The following is a 19,115-nucleotide window of genomic DNA, read 5'->3' on the forward strand; positions in this document are numbered from 1 at the left end:
CATGCTCAGGGACAGTTAGGCAGAACTTTAGGGTCTCAGTGAGTGGATGAGATGATGATGTAGACAGGAGGGTTTTAGGTTTATTAGGAACCCAGGAACATTTTGGGGAAGAAGGAGCCTATACAGGAAGGATGGGCTCCACCTAAACCAAAATGGAACAAGATTGCTGGCATGTAAAGTGAAAAAGGTAGAAGAGATTTTAAACTGTCTGGGGGAATGCTGACTGGTGCAGAGGAGCACATGAGTCCGACAGAGACATTCCATTGGAGAAGATCTATTAACAGGGATTCTCTATATCCTGATAAAGAGGAAACAATAGAAATTGATAAAGTACAAGAGAAGAGAAACGGTCAAACAAAAGAGTCACATTCAGTTACATCACATGGAGGCAGACAATTAAAAAGTGAAAAATTTTATAAGTGCTTGTATACAAATGCTAGAAGTCTAAATACTAAGATGGGTGGACTTGAATGCCTGGTATTAAATGAGGCTATTGATATAATAGGCATCACAGAAACTTTGGTGGAACAATGATAATCAATGGGACACAGTAATACCAGGGTACAAAATATATAGGAATTACAGAGTAGGTTGTGCTAGTAGGTGAGTGGCACTATATGTGAAAGAAAACATAGTCAAAATATTAAATGAATCAAACTGTACCATAGAATCATACTATCAACCTCCTGACTGGGATGGTGATGGTAATTGTGATTAGAGAGGCTATAAAAATAGCAAACTCAGTAATGGGGGATTTCAACAATCCCCATATTTGAGTGGATACAAGCCACCTCAAGATGGGATGCAGAGTTAAAATTTCTAGACACCATTAATGACTGCTTCTTGGAGCAGCTAATCCTGGAATCCACAAGGGGAGTTCAGGATTTAATCCTAAATGGAGTACAGGATGTGGTCCAAGAGGTGAATATAACTGAACTGCTCGGTAATAGTGACCAAAGTGTAATCAAATTTAATATCCTGGGGGGAGGGGAAGGGGAAGTACCAGAAACTGACCACAGTAGCATTTCATTTCAGAAAGGGGAACTAGACAAAAATGAGGAAGCTAGTTAAGCGGAAATTGAAATGAACAGTCATGCAAATGAAATGCCTGCAAACTGCATGGAAACTTTTTAACACCATAATAGAGGCTCAAATTAAATGTGTACCCCAAATAAAAAAAACAGTAAAAGGACCAAAAATGCCACCATGGCTAAACAAAGTACAAGTGGCAGAGGCAAAAAGACATCCTTTAAAAACTGAAAGTCATACTGTACTGAGGAAAATAGAAAGGAGCATAAACTCTGGCAACTCAAGTGTAAAAGTATAATAAGGTAAAAGTCTTTTGCTAGTTGCTCTTCAAATTCTAACAACAAAATAATTAAGTGCATCAGAAGCAGAAAGCCTACCAAACAGTCAGTGGGGCTGCTGGATGATTGAGTTGCTATTGAAGGAAGACATGGATGATGCAGAGAAGCTAAATGAATTCTTTGCATCAGTCTTCACTGTAGATGATCTGAAGGAGATTCCCACACTTGAGCCATTCTTTTTAAGTGACAAATCTGAAGAATGGTCCCAGATTGAGGTGTCAATAGAGGATGTTTTGGAACAAATTAATCAAACTAAACAGTAGTAAGTCACCAGGACCAGATGGTATTCACCCAAGAATTCTGAAGAAACTCAAATATGAAATTGAGGAAGTACGAACTGTGGTGGTACTTAAATTAGCTTCTTTATCAGATGACTGGAGGATAGCTAATGTGACCCCAATTTTTAAGAGAGACTCCAGAGAAGATCCTGGCAATTACAGGCTGGTAAGCCTAACATCAGTCCCAGGCAAGGCGGTTGAATCTATAGTAAAGGAACAGAATTATCAGACAGATAGAGGAACACGATTTGATGGGGAAGAGTCAACATGGCTTTATAAAGGGAAATCATGCCTCACCAATCTAATAGAATTCTTTGAGGAGTTCAACAAGCCGGTGGACTAGGGTGATCCAGTGGCTATCGTGTACTTGAACTTCAGAAAGCCTTTGACAAGGTCCCTCACCAAAGACTTAAGGAAAGCAAGCAGCCATGGGATAAGAGGGAAAGTTCTCGTGAAGATCAATAACTGATTAAAAGACAGGAAATAAAGGGTAGGAATATGTGATCGGTTTTCAGAATGAACCAAGATAAATAGCAGTGTCCCACAGGTACCACTGCTGTTCAGTATTTTCATAAATGATCTGGAAAAAGGGGTAAACAGTGAGGTGGCACAGCTTGCAGACAACACAAAGTTGCTCAAGATAGTTAACTCTTTGCCGTTCCCTTTGGACTTAACAAAGGGATCTCACAAAACTGGGTGACTAGACAACAAAATGTCAGATGAAATTCAATGATGATAAATGCAAAGTAATGCACATTGGAAAACACCACGCCAATTATACATACAAAATTATGAGGTTTCAATTTGCTATTACCACACAAGAAAGAGATCTTGGAGTCATTATGGGTAGTTTTTGGAAAAATATCCACACAGTGTGCAGCGTCGTTCAAAAAAGCTTAACTGAATGTTAGGAAGCATTAAGAAAGGGTTGGATACTAAGACAGTAAATATCATAATGCCATTATATAAATTCATGGTATGGCCACATCTTGAATACTGCATGCAGTTCTGGTTACCCCATATAAAAAAGATATATTAAAAATTGAAAAGGTGCAGAGAAGAACAACAAAAATAATGAAGGGTATGGAACAGCTTTCATATGAGGAGAGATTAAAAAACTAGGACTGTTCAGTTTGGAAAAGAGACAAGTAAAGGGAGATATGATAGAGATCTATGAAATCATGAGTGGTATGGAGAAAGTGAATAAAGAAGTGTTTGTTTACCCCTTCACATAATACAAGATTCAGGGGTCACCCAATGAAATTTATCGGCAACAAGTTTAAAACAAACTAAAGGAAGTACTTCTTCACACAATGCAGTCAATCTGTGGAACTTGTGGTCAGTGGATGGTGTGAAGGCCAAAAGTATAATAGGGTTCAAAACAGAATTAGATAAGTTCATGGAGGATAGGTCCATCAATAGCTATTAGCCAAGATGGTCAGGGATGCAACCCCATACTCTGACTGCCAGATGCTGGGACTGGATGAAAGAGGATGGATCACTTGATAATTTCCCTGTTCTGTTCATTCCCTCTGAAGCAAGTGGCATTGGTCACTGTCGAAAACGAAGATACTGGGCTAGATGGACCATTGGTCTGAGCTAGTATGGCCGTTCTTGTGATACTTCTCATTCATGCACAATTTGAGTACTGCCAGTTTGAGTTACATTTGTAAATGATTGTGATTTGGTATCTCTTGAGCAGAAGTAATGATCTCAAATATGAGCAGAAGAAATGACTTTTATCTCTTCTTTTTTCTTTTCAGAGTCACAGTGTACACTCTGTGGTGAGCCTGAGGGTGAGTGTGTTTCTATATTCTTAATCATTTTCAAAGCTGATAATGCACAGGCTTGACTCAAGTGATCTGTTTAGTCTGTTAGTTCATTTGTACGGGTAACAGTAGATTGAACATGGTATTAGAAATGATGCTAACACAAGAAACACTCACACTTTGCTGTGCTAGATACCAAAATGAATCAAATTAAACTGAGTAAAGCACAGTACACGCTCCAGGCAGAAGGAAATTATCTTAAATGACAAATATTCCATTACAGTAAAAATGGAAATATTTGCTTTTTGTTCAGTTTTTGTGTTTGCCAGTGTAATTTTGGATATGAAGCACTGATGAGGCACTTGAAGACATCATTTGGAAAAAAAGGACATTGGATAATGTAAATGAAAATGACTTAATCTGTAAAGGGTCACATTTTCATGTTTATTGTAACTCAGAGTACTAAGAGAGGCTCTTTTTTAACAGGTAAAGTGAATAAATACTACTTTTGAAACAAGGATAATTAGGCAATAACATTAATGCAAACATATGCACCAATGATATTTATTTTTCAGTGCCAGATTAACACTAAAATGAGATGTAGGATTTACCTAAATAAGCATTGAGGTGAATCTGAGGGTTTTACTCTTTGAAGCAGAGAGTCCATTACTGGAGAAAAACCTCATATTCTATTACCCTTATTGCTATTAAACAATTTTCCTCTTACATTTTATCTTCTAACTCAGCTATCTGGAACCTCTCTGTCAAAAGTAATCCAAAATACTGGCCATGATGGATCCATGTCCAGCCATTTTACAGAACTCAGAAGCATGATTATGCACTAGCAGCTTAATTTTTCAGCACTTTATCTGTTCAGAATAGTTTCTGAAAAGCAAAACAAAGCTTTCTATATTTTGAGGTGGGGAGGAGAAGCTAATAACTGTATTCAGGAGATTTAAAGATGGTGTCTGATGTGATAAGTCTTGGGGTGTTGCAACTAATGAAACAATCCAGTTCATAAGAACATTTTTCATCTGCTCGTATTGATTTATTAGTCATCCTGAGAGGTTTGTTTTGATGTTTTTGTGTTCCTTTTACAAAAAGTTACCGTTCTAGTTGCAGTGCTTTTTCCATGCACTTTATAAAAAATTAGACCAAACAAAGGAAAAGCATAAAACAGATGTTCAGTGGCCTTATGTGGCAAACTGAGGACTTCACTATCTCAGTGTACAATTGTGTGTTGGATTAATACTGTTGTTGTTGTGCATGACTAAACTGATTTTCCACAATCATGCTCATTTTCCCCAGAAAACCAGAAGTACATACTCAGTTTTGCAAACTTGAATTCAAAAACTCATGTCCTTAAAAGTGAACAACAGGGTTCAGACTTTTTTTTAAAAACAGTTACTCAATAACAAGCCCTTTATTTTTCTGTGTTTAAAAAAAATGTATCAAATGGTCAGTGAGTGTGTTGTTGGTGGGACCTGTATTAACTTGGTATTCAGCTGTTTAGATGAGCAGAAACAAACTGTTATAGCTGAGAATTTCTTCTGGCGCACCAACTAACTCCTTGAGTGCAGTGCTGCTGGTATGCTAATTGTTAAATCTTAGCTACAGTTTTTAAAGCATACTCATTAAGTTCAGCAAAGATAAGTGAAAAGGATTTTTACAGTCTGTTTTTTCTTTGCTTCTGAGTGTACTTTCTGATCTCCAGGTGCAGAGCAAACTCAGTGGTTTTAACCATAATATTATGGAGCGGTGGTAGCTGCACCAGAGTTAAGGTTGCTTTACAGAGTTTCATTTTAACATGAGCTTTACACTTTTGTTTTGTAGCAGTTTCAATAAAATGGCAAAAAACTCCACACACACAATATAAATTTTGAGCACTATATGAATTTTTCATTGTGGTTTGATGAAAAATGAATTGATAGGGAGAGACTAATGAGAGTTCAAAAATCACCCATTTTGGCAATTATTTCATTGGATTGTCTCTTCCTCCCGGCTCCAGAAATCTAAAACACTATAGGATCTGTCCATTGGCTACACTGTTGCTCAGCTAGGTAGTATTTGTCGTTAGAGAATTTTCCAAGTTTTTTTAGTCATGGAAAATACACTTCTATTCATTTCCAAGGGAGGGAGTCAGAGACTGTTTCATCCTCTACCCCTGTAGCTTAGGGGGCAGTTCCCTAATCTAGGAAAGAGGCTGCCGCAAGGTTCTTACCTCTTCTAAATGCTGTTTAAATTTCTATCCAGTTGATTATGCTCATGATTGACTAAGGCTGGGAACCTTCCCTAGAAGACAGTTAGAAAAGTGCTTCTGAACACTCCTCCCCTCCTCCCCCATTTTAAAATAAATCAGCAGAATGTTTATTCAAGGTTGAGCAGGCCCGGACACCAGGTCTTTAACATGACAAACCCCCATCTGATCCACTATACCACATTGCTTTCCATATGGGTTTAGTCACACTGAGTTATCCTATTTCTAGCCACTAAAAACCACATTGCTCTGCCAGAACCAGGAGGAATCCAGGATTCCTGATCACCAGTATTCTACTGTGGACTAGTAACTAGTTGTGAAACACACTGGGAAGAGCATGTGAAGTCCTTCTCCAGTGGCTCATCTAGACAGGAGTTTGTGCTTACTCCTGCAGCTCAAATAATAAGAACTTAAGGTAGTGATCTGAAAGTTAAGGGATTCAAACCCTGCTGCTGATCTGTTTGGAGGCATGGTAAGGATTATGTGATTCCCATGATGAAAAGGCCACTTCAAAACAGGTTTTTTACTTAAAACCCTATGATCTGTAAATAGTCATGTGAATCAATAAAATGCATTTTTCATATTTGTTATTTATCACACATTTTGCTTGTGCGATCAACTCTTCAGTGTATGTGTAACATGGCCTTGTCTAAGCTCACAGAGGATATGAGACTGTGACAACATTCAGCTTGAAAGCCTGGTTCTTTAGCACAAGTTGTAAAGATTCAAGTGTTTATATCCAGAGCTCATCAGTTCAGTCCCTTTTACTGTCTAAGATGGCGATTGTCACACTTGCAGCTGTACCACATTAGCATATTTAATTGTTGAGAGGTATTCCTCATATTAGTAGGGAAGGGGGAGTGCATTAGTCAGATCTGCTGGTACAATACAGACATTCTCACCCTATTGCTGCGGCTGCTGCTGGTGGCATCTAATTTCCAGGAGTCCATGAGAGGCTACAAGCTGTTTTGGGAAGTGAGGGATGGTGCAGATTCCTTCACCGAAGTTCCCTTGTGCTGAAAGGTTGTTGGTGCTAAACATGAAGGGTTGCTCTTGCTGTACTGACTTTGAGTAACTTTTTAAACAGAGAGAAAATGTTCTAGACAAAGAATTTACTGAGGCAGAACATAGCTTCTCATGTTCTTGAGGAGTGTGGATGAAGTCAAGAGTAACTTCAGCAGCAGTTGCTCCCTGTGATCTCTAGGCATATGCAGCTCTTCTTTTTCCTGACTTTCATGAGCTGTCCTCTGAAATACACTAAACCTATATTAAAAAAAATTGGGAAATTAGCAAACAAAAACTACATTTGGTAGCAGGGCACACTCCAGCTACTCAGAACCTTAAAAGTATGGAACTAAGTTATGGGGAGAGACTTATGCATTCTTTTCCACCTTCATATTGCTTACAATATTAATAACACATGCCAGCGCTCTCATAAAGCTTTCACTTCCATTTTTAGCTTGTAGCTTATGTATTCCATCGTTATGGTTTTCCTTGTGTTGACAAAGGTAACTGCATAAATGTAATATACTTTGACTTTTGTAGGGTGTTTGACTTAGTACTGCACTGCCTTTTGATTAAAAAATTAGCACAATAAAATAAAGCACAAATTAAATGGACTAAGAACTGGCTAACTGACAAATCTCCAAGTAGTTGTCAAAGGGGAATCATCATTGAATTTGAGTGTTTCTAGCAGGATTCTACAGGGATTGGGACTAGCCCTGGGCTATTCCCTATTTTTACCAATGATCCAGAAGTAAATAGAAAATCACTGCAGATAAAATTAGCGGGTGACACAAATATTGATGTAATGCTAAATAATGATGACAGAGAAGTCATACAGAGTGATCTGGGTTGCTTGAGAAGTTGGGTCTATTCAAACAAAATGTCCTTTAATACAACCAGATGCAAAGTTCTACAGATACAAACAATAGAGGCCTTACCTACAAAATGGGGGGTTGATCCTGGAACACAGTGACTCTGAAAAGATTTAGGGGTCAGAGTGGATTAGCAACTGACCATGAGCTCTCAGTGCGATCTTGTGGCAAAGAGGGCTAATGCAATCCTTAAATGTGTAAACAAGGGAGTAATGCATATGAGCAGGGAAGTGATTTTTACTTCTGTATAGGTTATAGATGAGACTGATACTAGAATACTGTGTAAAATTTTGGTGTCCACATTTAAAGGATGGTAAAGAGTAAGAGGTGACTTTTTTGAAAAGTATAAGAACTTTCATGGAGTGAAAATGCCAGGTAGTCAAGGAGTCTTTAATCTAGCAGAGAACAACATAAGAACCACCAATGCAGGAAGCTGAAGACTTAATTCAAAGTATCCAGTGATTTTTTTTTTCTGGATGTCTAGTGTGAGATGCCTACAACCTGATCTTTCACAATATTGAACCTATAAGGTGCTTTTTAGTGTTCAAAGCACAGCTCCCTTGACACACTGACTTACGGTGGCAGCTCTGAGTGCGCAGCACTTCTACAACTCAGATCTCAGGGTCCTAAATCAGGCACTAGAAAAGGAGGAACATACAGTTAGTGACCACCTGTCACAAGTTTGGTTTAAGTTACTTGACTAACATGATACAGGAACTCTGTGGCTAAGGCAGGGATAGAATCCAGTTCTCAAGGGCAGCATTCAACTACTTGAAACCTGAGACCATCCTTTTCTCTTCCTGCAGTCCCTTGCCTTATTCACTGCACACCTGTGCTTTTCTTTCTTTCAAAAGGGTATGGTCAGTGTATTGTCTGCAGTTATGTTACCACACAACTCCTTCTAAGCAAGCACATTTATTCTTATGGGGAAAGCATTACAAAAAAAAACACATTAAAACAGTAGAAGAACCTACACATCTGCTAAGAACTTACTAAAGGTCATCTATTAGTCTTATGTGGCCCTTAGTAGGTCAAGTCTTTCCATCCTTTTCACAAGGATTGGAGCCCAGCCTTGGACAGAAGGTTCTGTCTGTTTTTTGCACTAGAAAGAACCCCAAGAGTCGGTTTAAACTCAAGCTGTTTATCCAAGAAACCCTTTCTTTGTCTAGTCTCTGAAAGATCCAGTTTCAACTATCTTATATGAGCTTTCCCAGAAGGTGGTACCTCTCTGGCGGGGTTTCAACCTGGCTGACTTGCATTAATCATCACTTTTGTTGTTGTTGAGGAGGAGTTGTAGTAGCCCTTCCCCAGGAAGTAGAACACAATCACACACAAACCATTCATTTAAAACAATGGACCCCCAAAGATATTGCAAGAAGTTTCCCTGTCCGTCATAGGCTCTTTCTTTATTACACAGTCCTGATTCATCCCCAAAGCAGGTCCATCCTGTGTCTTGTGGGTGGGATGTATGTGATCATATAATTAAAGGCTGCCTCATAAGACATATACAAAAGATGGGTCAATTAAGTTAACTTTCATTCTAGCATATCCTAACTTTTAAATGCTTGACTTAGCAACTTAATATTTAATATATTTTTGTATGTATTCAATATAATCGTATCTTAAATGTATGTTATGAAGGGGTTAGACTTTACAATTGGGATCTTAGGGCCAAGTATTCCATAGTAATTGCAACCACGCTTGAATTATTGGTGCAGTTTGCGCATACAATTCATGTGTGAGCACAACCTGAGCATGTACCCACAAACCTACTTCCTGCATTTGGATGCCAGTCAGGCACTTCAGAGGGACAAGTATTCAGATTCTCTCCACCCCTGAGTTGTTGATTTTTTGAAGGTGCAAAATGCCTGCACAAATTTGGCCTACAAGAAGGAGGCTGGCTTCAACCCTGTGTAAAATTATCCCTTAGTGTGTAGCAACTTGGATTGAATTTTCCAAAAGTCCAGATGTATTCGTATGAGAGCTTCATATTGTTGTAGAATGTGGAGAGCTCCCTGTGCTGTCTGGTCTTAAATGAATGGAGTATCAGAACAGTACCCATGTTCAATCATGTGACTATTTGGAGATCATCACTTTTCATTTCTTTTCACTCAGAATTTGATACAAGTGTCACTTTGAACAGATCGATACCTTTTTTTCTTTAAAACCTTCCCTTTGGAAGTTTATCAGGACTACTTCCAAACATACTCAGACTATGCTCTCAGACAGATCTAAAAAGAAGGATCTTGGCGGACCTTATAGCATTGCAGGATCTGTCGTGATTTTGTATTTATGCACATATACACAAAAAAGGTTGAATGAAGCCCTTAATTTGCCTATGGAATTTAAAGGTAGTTGTTTTTACATGTTGTTTTTAGATATGTACCCGCTGAAGTGCCACTGACACTCTTTTGCTTCAGTGAGTTTAAGGAATACACATATTTACATATTCACGAGGTAATTTACATATCAGATCATATTTTGATGAGATTTTTTTTCCTCTGAACATTCCATATGCAAGGAGAGGGAGTGAGTGTTCATTCATCAAGCTATGCACAATTGGCTTCAGAACTAGGGGCAGAAAAAGTGGAAGATAATATACCATACTAAGCTGCTGTCAACTCTGCCAGAAAAACAGAAGGATGAAGACCTTGATTAGAGCAAATACAAACTACTGTTAGTGCTTCATGTTACAGAACAAACATCAGGGAGACGATGTTCATTTAAGGGCTTGCCTTTAAATCACACTAAAAGTGAACAATGAAATTTGTTTTATACCTTTTCTCCATCTGATGCATATGGAAAAGATTAGGATGTGAAGAGGGAGTGGGGAACAAGAAATACTATGCCATATATATGAGAGTAATGTCAGAGGCTGTGGGTATGATTCTGGCCCCACTGATAGGATTCATCTGGGTATATCTCTCCAAATTGGTTCCCATTACAAGGGCCTTAGGAATTGATGCCCCTCCTTCCCTCTTGGTCTCTGCCTGTGGCACATAATAGTGCACCTTGGTATCTCCTATTCTTAGCCTGTGGCACACACTAGCTTAGTCTCCAAAGGGCTGTAATACTTTAGACTGATTCAGGTCATTGGACTCAATACAGGAATAACTGGGTGTGGTTTAGTGGCTTGTGATGTGCAGAATGTCAGGTTGGATGATCTGGCAGTCACTCCATCTCAAATAGGATTTATTAGAAATAGCAGAGATGTAGAAACAGATGACAAATGCAATCAGATGCATTGAGGAAAAAGTTGCATCAATAGAAATTGAAAAGATTGGGACCCTTTACTCTAAAGAGGATGCAAATGAGGGAACGTAACAAGTACAAAACAACAAATTCTATTAAAAATGGGCCCTTTCAATTATTCATACTTATACCAAAGCAAGAGGACAGTGAGTGAATTACAAAGACTGAAAATTCAAAACTAATCAAAGGAAATACTATTTTACACAATGCTCAATTCACCTGTGGAACTCATTGCCACAACATACCTTTGAGGAGGAGGAGAAGAGTTACAGAGGGTTTTAAAAGCACTAGATGCTTCCATGAATAATGAGAATGTCCACAGCTATATTAGAAAAAATTTAAAGAAAAACAAATTTTAGGTACATAAATTCTTAGGCATTAGTGCAGAGACCAAGCTCTAATTGAAGAGATTAGGAAGAAATTTGACTGTACAAGCAAGTTATCCCATAATTACCCATTTTCTTGCCCATTCCTCTGAACCATCTGGTATTGGCTGTAGTCAGATAGGATACTGGATGTAGTCCTAATTGGTCTCATCTGGTATGACAATTCTTATGGTCCTGTGAATCTTGATTTTAATTGGATCATGTGGGTCCCTGAGAGTCAGACCTCTGAGTGAGTGGGAAGGGAAGAATTTAGGTACCTAAATACTGTTTGAGGATCTGGGCCAATTCACTGAAATCAATGGGAGTTAGGCCCAGATTCTCAGGTGCCTTTCTCCCTCTCCACACTGTGTGAGCTCAGACAAGACAATTGAGCCTCACTGGTGACTCAGCAAATCAGGGCTGGTCATCTTGTCATCTTAATTGTACCATTAAAGAACTTCAGAAAATATTCTGGGGTTGCATGTGCAAAGTTATATCAGCATACAGAATATTATATGTGATAATATTATGTCCTGCAAAGTTGGAGGAAGGGCTGCAAGATGTGGAATACATGTTTTTTTTGTTTTGTTTTTGTTTTAATTTCAAGTGCCTGTAAATTAAGATAGGGTTTATTCTCGTTGCCTTTACAGCTCGTGAAGAAGTCTTGTTCAGTTGTTCTGACCCCGGACATTTCGAAGTAACAAATTGGATACATATTAATAATGAAAAGATGAGTTGTTTGTATTGCTGCAGATTTACATTTTCAAATGAAGAACATATCTAGATTGTTGTATTTTTGTCTAAGGAGAAACCAACTTGTGTTAAGTACTACATTTTGGCAAAAAACTGAAGTTTCAAGATTGCTAGACTCTAAATACCTTCACATTGCTGACACTAGCAAGTGGTTGATCTGATCAAAGACTTTTTTATGTGATTTTGTTTTTTAAATCATTTTTTTCCTGGACAGATAAATATGCTAATTTCCACATATTAATATCTTTCTACCAGCTCGCTTGGGGAAAAAACAGCTAGAAATACCGATTTTTGTTAGGGTTTTATCCAAATAAAAGAAAACAAATTATGAATATTTTGTAATCAAAACCAACAATATTGTTGAGTTTTGGACAACTAGCCAAATGTATAAAATATCTAGAACTGTCAGAACTATCCAGAATGAGTGAGATCTTTTTCTCGAGTGGCAACAGCTAATTTAGACCCCATCATTTTGTATGGAGATTACGTTTTGTAATGTGCATTTCTTTGCATTTATCAACACTGAATTTCATCTGACATTTTGTTGCCCAGTCACCCAGTTTTGTAAGATCCCTTCGTTAACTCTTCACAGTCTGCTTTGGACTTAACTGTCTGGAGTAATTTTGCATTTTCTGCAAATGTTGTCAACTCACTGTTTTCCACCTTTTTTCCAAATTATTTATGGATATGTTGAACAGCACTGGTCCTAGTACAGACTCCTGGGGGACACCACTATTTACCTCTCTCCATTCTGAAAACTGACCCTTTTTTTCCTATCCTTTGTTTCCTATCTTTTAACCAGTGACTAATTCATGAGAGAACCTTTCCCTCTTATCCCATGACTGTTGACTTTGCTTAAGAGCCTTTGGTGAGGGACCTTGTCAGAAGCTTTCTGAAAATCTAAGTACACTATATTCACTGGATCACCCTTGTCCACATGTTTGTTGATCCCTTCCAAAGAATTCCAATATATTGGTGAGGCATGATTTCTCTTTACAAAAGCCATGTTTTCTCGTCCCTATCAAATCGTGTCCATCTATGTGTCCGATAATTGTACTCTTCACTATAATTTCTACCAATTTGTTGGTACTGAAGTTAGGCTTACTGGCCTGTAATTGAGCCTCCAGTCATCTGGTACTGAAGCTGATTTCAATGATAGGTTACATACTACAGTTCTGCAATTTCATATCTGAGTTCTTTCAGAACTCTTGGGTGAATACCATCTGGTCCTGGTAACTTATTACTGTTTAATTTATCATGTTGTTCCAATACCTGCTCTGTTGACACCTCAATCTGGGACAGTTCCTCAGATTTGTCACCTAAAAAGAATGGCTGAGGTGTGGGAATCTCCCTCACGCCTCTGCAGTGAAGACTGATGCAAATAATTCATTTAGTTTCTCCTCAAGGGCCTTATCTTCCTTGAGTGCTCCTTTAGCACTTCTGTTATCCAGTAGCCCCACTGATTCTGATGCGCTCAAACATTTTTTTGCTATTAGTTTTTGAGCCTTTGGCTAGTTGCTCTTCAAATTCTTTTTTGGCTGCCTAATTCTACTTATGCTTAATTATCTGGTAATATTTTGAAAAATTTAAAAACTAAACTGAAGAATAACGTTTAGTTACAAAAAACCCTGCTCTATGCAAAAAGTTCCTTCTTTAAATTAAGATCCGTCATTTTAAAGGTCATTATTAAAGTACTGGAACTATACTATTTCAGATACTGCCAGCTTTCATGTCAGCTGTGTTTTTGGTTAAGATGAGTGTTTCTGGAGAAATTCTCATTGTTTTCCTTATTAAAATAAGGAATCTGGGCAATATTTAGTTCCAAAAGAATTTCTTAATATTGCAATATACTGTTCACAATATAGATAATGTTCCATCTGTATGGCTATATGATGGCTCCATAGTATTTATATTTCACCTAGCTTAAATAAGACTAATGGTCATAGGAAATCAAAAGGATGTGTTAGAGATTTTTGAAATGAGATTAATAAAATATTAAAATAAAAATGCTGACAATTTGGATTAACCAACTCATCTGCATTTTCATCAGTTGTATGCATTGCTCCTAATAGATGTTCAGGTATCAGTGAAACAGAATGGAGATCAAATAGTCCTGTATGTCTTTCAATATCTCTAATGTTGATGCATCTTGACATGGTTCTTTAATATCTTTTGATAGCAACAAATTAGCATGTTTTCTACATGATTCATTGAGCCTTGTTTTGTGTGTGTGCGCTTTTGTTTTGTTTTTTGACATGATGCGAGGAGATGAAATGTACTGCTTCCTGTCATTTTCTTCTGTAATATATGTATCTTATGACAGTTCATGGAGTCTGCTATGGTTTTTAAGCAATGCTGTCTAATAAATTACAATAATTTTAATATTTTAAAACAGCGTTGAGCAGCATGTTGCTATTGTATTGACATGATAGTCTTCAAAACTGCATTTGGGCACATAGAGGAAGTGATTTATTCAGGTAGTCTGTCAGCTAATGGACTAGTTTATGAAAAGAAACTCTCCGCAGCTGATTACACTTAGTGCAGTCTAGAGCATTTCTCAAACTGCTGAAGCAACAGTGAAATCCTTCCAATATTTGTATTTTATGCATGTGTTGTTCTAACACTTGATAAAAGTTTTCTCTACAGTGGATCCTTTGGGAATTAAACCAAGGATCTCAACATGCTGCAATGCTGAAAATGCTGCAATATCATGTTGTCTGGTTATGTTGGAAGACACTGGATGTGGTTTAATTAGGCAGCAACTTTATTCTTAAATGTCTGGGAGTACTCAGCAGATAAAAGTGCACAGTGCAAGTAATCCCATAATCATTTAAATATATACCCAGGGGGCTTCAGCCAGCCCTCCCCATTACCCATCCTGATCCCCAGCCAACCCCCTGCTAGGACCTCACCATTCCCCAGCCCTCTCAATTGAGGGTTAAGGGGGCGGGCCTATAAAGGAGGGGAGAGTTGGCCCTCTGCTGCTCTGGACAAACACCCTGTTTATATAATGAGTTGCAACATTATAGCGTAATTCCCGTTCCATGTTTTACCCCAGATAAGTTCCCTCTCCTCCAAACTCACTGTGGGGAAGGGGACTCCCCCTCACCTTGGCCAATCAGATGATCAGGTGGAAATTCTTTCCCAGCCCCCCAAGAAATGAATGACTAGCGCAATGCCCACAGTGGATCCAAAAAACCTCAGTATTTCACCACTCACATGGTTAGGAGGGTGGGTGCTGCCTCACCTGGTCCAAGTAAGAGGGCTTTTGGGGACCGGTGGGGACGTATATAGTCCCCCTTCTCTTCCAGTCCCCTGGGTGGTGGGGAAATGGGTCAGAATCCCCATGCTGATCTTGTCTGCCGCTGCAGCAGGAAGTCTTTCCAAAAAGCCAGACAATGGCCCCCACTGATTTAATTTGTGGTGAGATTACTCTAATTTAAGGGCGCAAATTCTTTTTCACAAAGGGTATGTCTACACTACGAAATTAGGTCGAATTTATAGAAGTCGGTTTTTTAGAAATCGTTTTTATATATTCGAGTGTGTGTGTCCCCACAGAAAATGCTCTAAGTGCATTAAGTGCATTAACTTGGCAGAGTGCTTCCACAGTACCGAGGGTAGAGTCGACTTCCGGAGTGTTGCACTGTGGGTAGCTATCCCACAGTTCCCGCAGTCTCCGCTGCCCATTGGAATTCTGGGTTGAGATCCCAATGCCTGATGGGGCTAAAACATTGTCGCGGGTGGTTCTGAGTACATATCGTCAGGCCCCCGTTCTCTCCCTCCCTCCGTGAAAGCAAGGGCAGACGATCGTTTCGCGCCTTTTTTCCTGAGTTACCTGTGCAGACGCCATACCACGGCAAGCATGGAGCCCGCTCAGCTCACTGTCACCGTATGTTTCCTGGGTGCTGGCAAACACGGTACTGCATTGCTACACAGTAGAAGCAACCCATTGCCTTGTGGCAGCAGATGGTGCAATAGGACTGGTAGCCATCATCGTCATGTCTGAGGTGCTCCTGGCCACGTCGGCCAGGAGCGCCTGGGCAGACATGGGCGCAGGGACTAAATTTGGAGTGACTTGACCAGGTCATTCTCTTTAGTCCTGCAGTCAGTCCTATTGAACCATCTTATGGTGAGCAGGCAGGCGATACGGATTGCTAGCAGTCCTACTGCACCATCTTCTGCCGAGCAGCCATGAGATGTGGATGGCTTGCAGTCCTTCTGCACCGTCTGCTGCCAGCCAAAGATGTAAAAGATAGATGGAGTGGATCAAACAAGAAATAGACCAGATTTGTTTTGTACTCATTTGCTTCCCCCCCTTCCCCGTCTAGGGGACTCATTCCTCTATGTCACACTGCAGTCACTCACAGAGAAGGTGCAGCGAGGTAAATCTAGCCATGTATCAATCAGAGGCCAGACTAACCTCCTTGTTCCAATAAGAACAATAACTTAGGTGCACCATTTCTTACTGGAACCCTCCGTGAAGTCCTGCCTGAAATACTCCTTGATGTAAAGCCACCCCCTTTGTTGATTTTAGCTCCCTGAAGCCAACCCTGTAAGCCGTGTCGTCAGTCGCCCCTCCCTCCGTCAGAGCAATGGCAGACAATCATTCCCCGCCTTTTTTCTGTGCGGACGCCATACCAAGGCAAGCATGGAGGCCGCTCAGCTCACTTTGGCAATTAGGAGCACATTGAACACCACACGCATTATCCAGCAGTATATGCAGCACCAGAACCTGGCAGAGCAATACCGGGCGAGAAGGCGACGTCAGCGCGGTCACGTGAGTGATCAGGACATGGACACAGATTTCTCTGAAAGCATGGGCCCTGCCAATGCATGCATCATGGTGCTAATGGGGCAGGTTCATGCTGTGAAACGCTGATTCTGGGCTTGGGAAACAAGCACAGACTGGTGGGACCGCATAGTGTTGCAGGTCTGGGACGATTCCCAGTGGCTGCAAAACTTTTGCATGCGTAAGGGCACTTTCATGGAACTTTGTGACTTGCTTTCCCCTGCCCTGAAGCGCATGAATACCAAGATGAGAGCAGCCCTCACAGTTGAGAAGCGAGTGGCGATAGCCCTGTGGAAGCTTGGAACGCCAGACAGCTACTGGTCAGTTGGGAACCAATTTGGAGTGGGCAAATCTACTGTGGGGGCTGCTGTGATACAAGTAGCCCACGCAATCAAAGATCTGCTGATATCAAGGGTAGTGACCCTGGGAAATGTGCAGGTCATAGTGGATGGCTTTGCTGCAATGGGATTCCCTAACTGTGGTGGGGCCATAGACGGAACCCATGTCCCTATCTTGGCACCGGAGCACCAAACCGGCGAGTACATAAACCGCAAGGGGTACTTTTCAATAGTGCTGCAAGCTCTGGTGGATCACAAGGGACGTTTCACCAATATCAACGTGGGATGGCCGGGAAAGGTACATGACGCTCGCATCTTCAGGAACTCTGGTCTGTTTCAAAAGCTGCACGAAGGGACTTTAGTCCCAGACCAGAAAATAACTGTTGGGGATGTTGAAATGCCTATAGTTACCCTTGGGGACCCAGCCTACCCCTTAATGCCATGGCTCATGAAGCCATACACAGGCAGCCTGGACAGTAGTCAGGAGCTGTTCAACTACAGGCTGAGCAAGTGCAGAATGGTGGTAGAATGTGCATTTGGATGTTTAAAGGCGCCCTGGCGCAGTTCACTGATTCGCTTAGACCTCAGCGAAACCAATATTCCCACTGTTATTACTGCTTGCTGTGCGCTCCACAATATCTGTGAGAGTAAGGGGGAGACGTTTATGGTGAGGTGGGAGGTTAAGGCAAATCGCCTGGCTGCTGGTTTCGTACAGCCAGACACCAGGGCGGTTAGAAGAGCACAGGAGGGCGTGGTGCACATCAGAGAGGCTTTGAAAACCAGTTTCATGACTGGCCAGGCTACAGTGTGAAAGTTCTCTTTGTTTCTCCTTGATGGAAACCCCCCGCCCTTGGTTCACTCTACTTCCCTGTAAGCTAACCACCCTCCCCTCCTCCCTTCGATCACCGCTTGCAGAGGCAATAAAGTCATTGTTGCTTCACATTCATGCATTCTTTATTCATTCATCACACAAATAGGGGGATGACTACCAAGGTAGCCCAGGAGGGGTGGTGGAGGAGGGAAGGAAAATGCCACACAGCACTTTAAAAGTTTACAACTTTAAAATTTATTGAATGCCAGCCTTCCGTTTTTTGGGCAATGCTCTGTGGTGGAGTGGCTGGTTGGCCGGAGGCCCCCCCACGGCGTTCTTGGGTGCCTGGGTGTGGAGGCTATGGAACTTGGGGAGGAGGGCGGTCGGTTACACAGGGGCTGTAGTGGCAGTCTGTGCTCCAGCTGCCTTTGCTGCAGCTCAACCATACACTGGAGCATATTGGTTTGATCCTCAGCAGCCTCAGCATTGAATCCTGCCTCCTCTCATCACGCTGCCGCCACATTTGAGCTTCAGCCCTCTCTTCAGCCCGCCACTTCTCCTCCCGGTCATTTTGTGCTTTCCTGCACTCTGACATTATTTGCCTCCATGTATTCGTCTGTGCTCTGTCAGTGTGGGAGGACAGCATGAGCTCGGAGAACATTTAATCACGAGTGTGGTTTTTTTTCTTTCTAATCTTCACTAGCCTCTGGGAAGGAGAAGATCCTGTGATCATTGAAACACATGCAGCTGGTGGAGGGAAAAAAAAGGGACAGCGGTATTTAAAAAGACACATTTTATAAAACAGTGGCTACACTCTTTCAGGGTAAACCTTGCTGTTAACATTACATATATGCACACGTGCTTTCGTTACAAGGTCGCATTTTGCCTCCCCCCCACCGCGTGGCTACCCCCTCAACCCTCCCCCCTCCCCGTGGCTAACAGCGGGGAACATTTCTGTTCAGCCATAGGCAAACAGCCCAGCAGGAACGGGCTCCGCTGAGTGTCCCCTGAAGAAAAGCACACTATGTCAACCAGGTGACCATGAATGATATCTCACTCTCCTGAGGATAACACAGAGAGATAAACAACGGATGTTGTTTGAACGCCAGCAAACATACACTGCAATGCTTTGTTGTACAATGATTCCCGAGTACGTGTTACTGGCCTGGAGTGGTAAAGTGTCCTACCATGGAGGACGCAATAAGGCTGCCCTCCCCAGAAACCTTTTGCAAAGGCTTTGGGAGTACATCCAGGAGAGC

The 19,115-nt window shown here is 40.9% G+C and overlaps 1 protein-coding gene across 4 annotated transcripts in view; it reads left to right on the forward strand.

Annotated features, from left to right (window-relative positions):
• The window catches only part of DLGAP2 (DLG associated protein 2), a 694,939-nt gene that overhangs the window by 343,166 nt on the left and 332,658 nt on the right, over positions 1–19,115 (forward strand). For all 4 annotated transcript variants that reach the window (XM_043542330.1, XM_007058741.4, XM_043542329.1 and 1 more), the window contains one exon: positions 3,409–3,441. In XM_043542330.1, the coding sequence (XP_043398265.1) occupies positions 3,409–3,441 (33 nt within the window). The remainder of the gene's footprint in view (positions 1–3,408; positions 3,442–19,115) is intronic.

Source organism: Chelonia mydas, chromosome 3 (assembly GCF_015237465.2).
Source record: "Chelonia mydas isolate rCheMyd1 chromosome 3, rCheMyd1.pri.v2, whole genome shotgun sequence".
NCBI classification, from domain to species: domain Eukaryota; kingdom Metazoa; phylum Chordata; order Testudines; family Cheloniidae; genus Chelonia; species Chelonia mydas.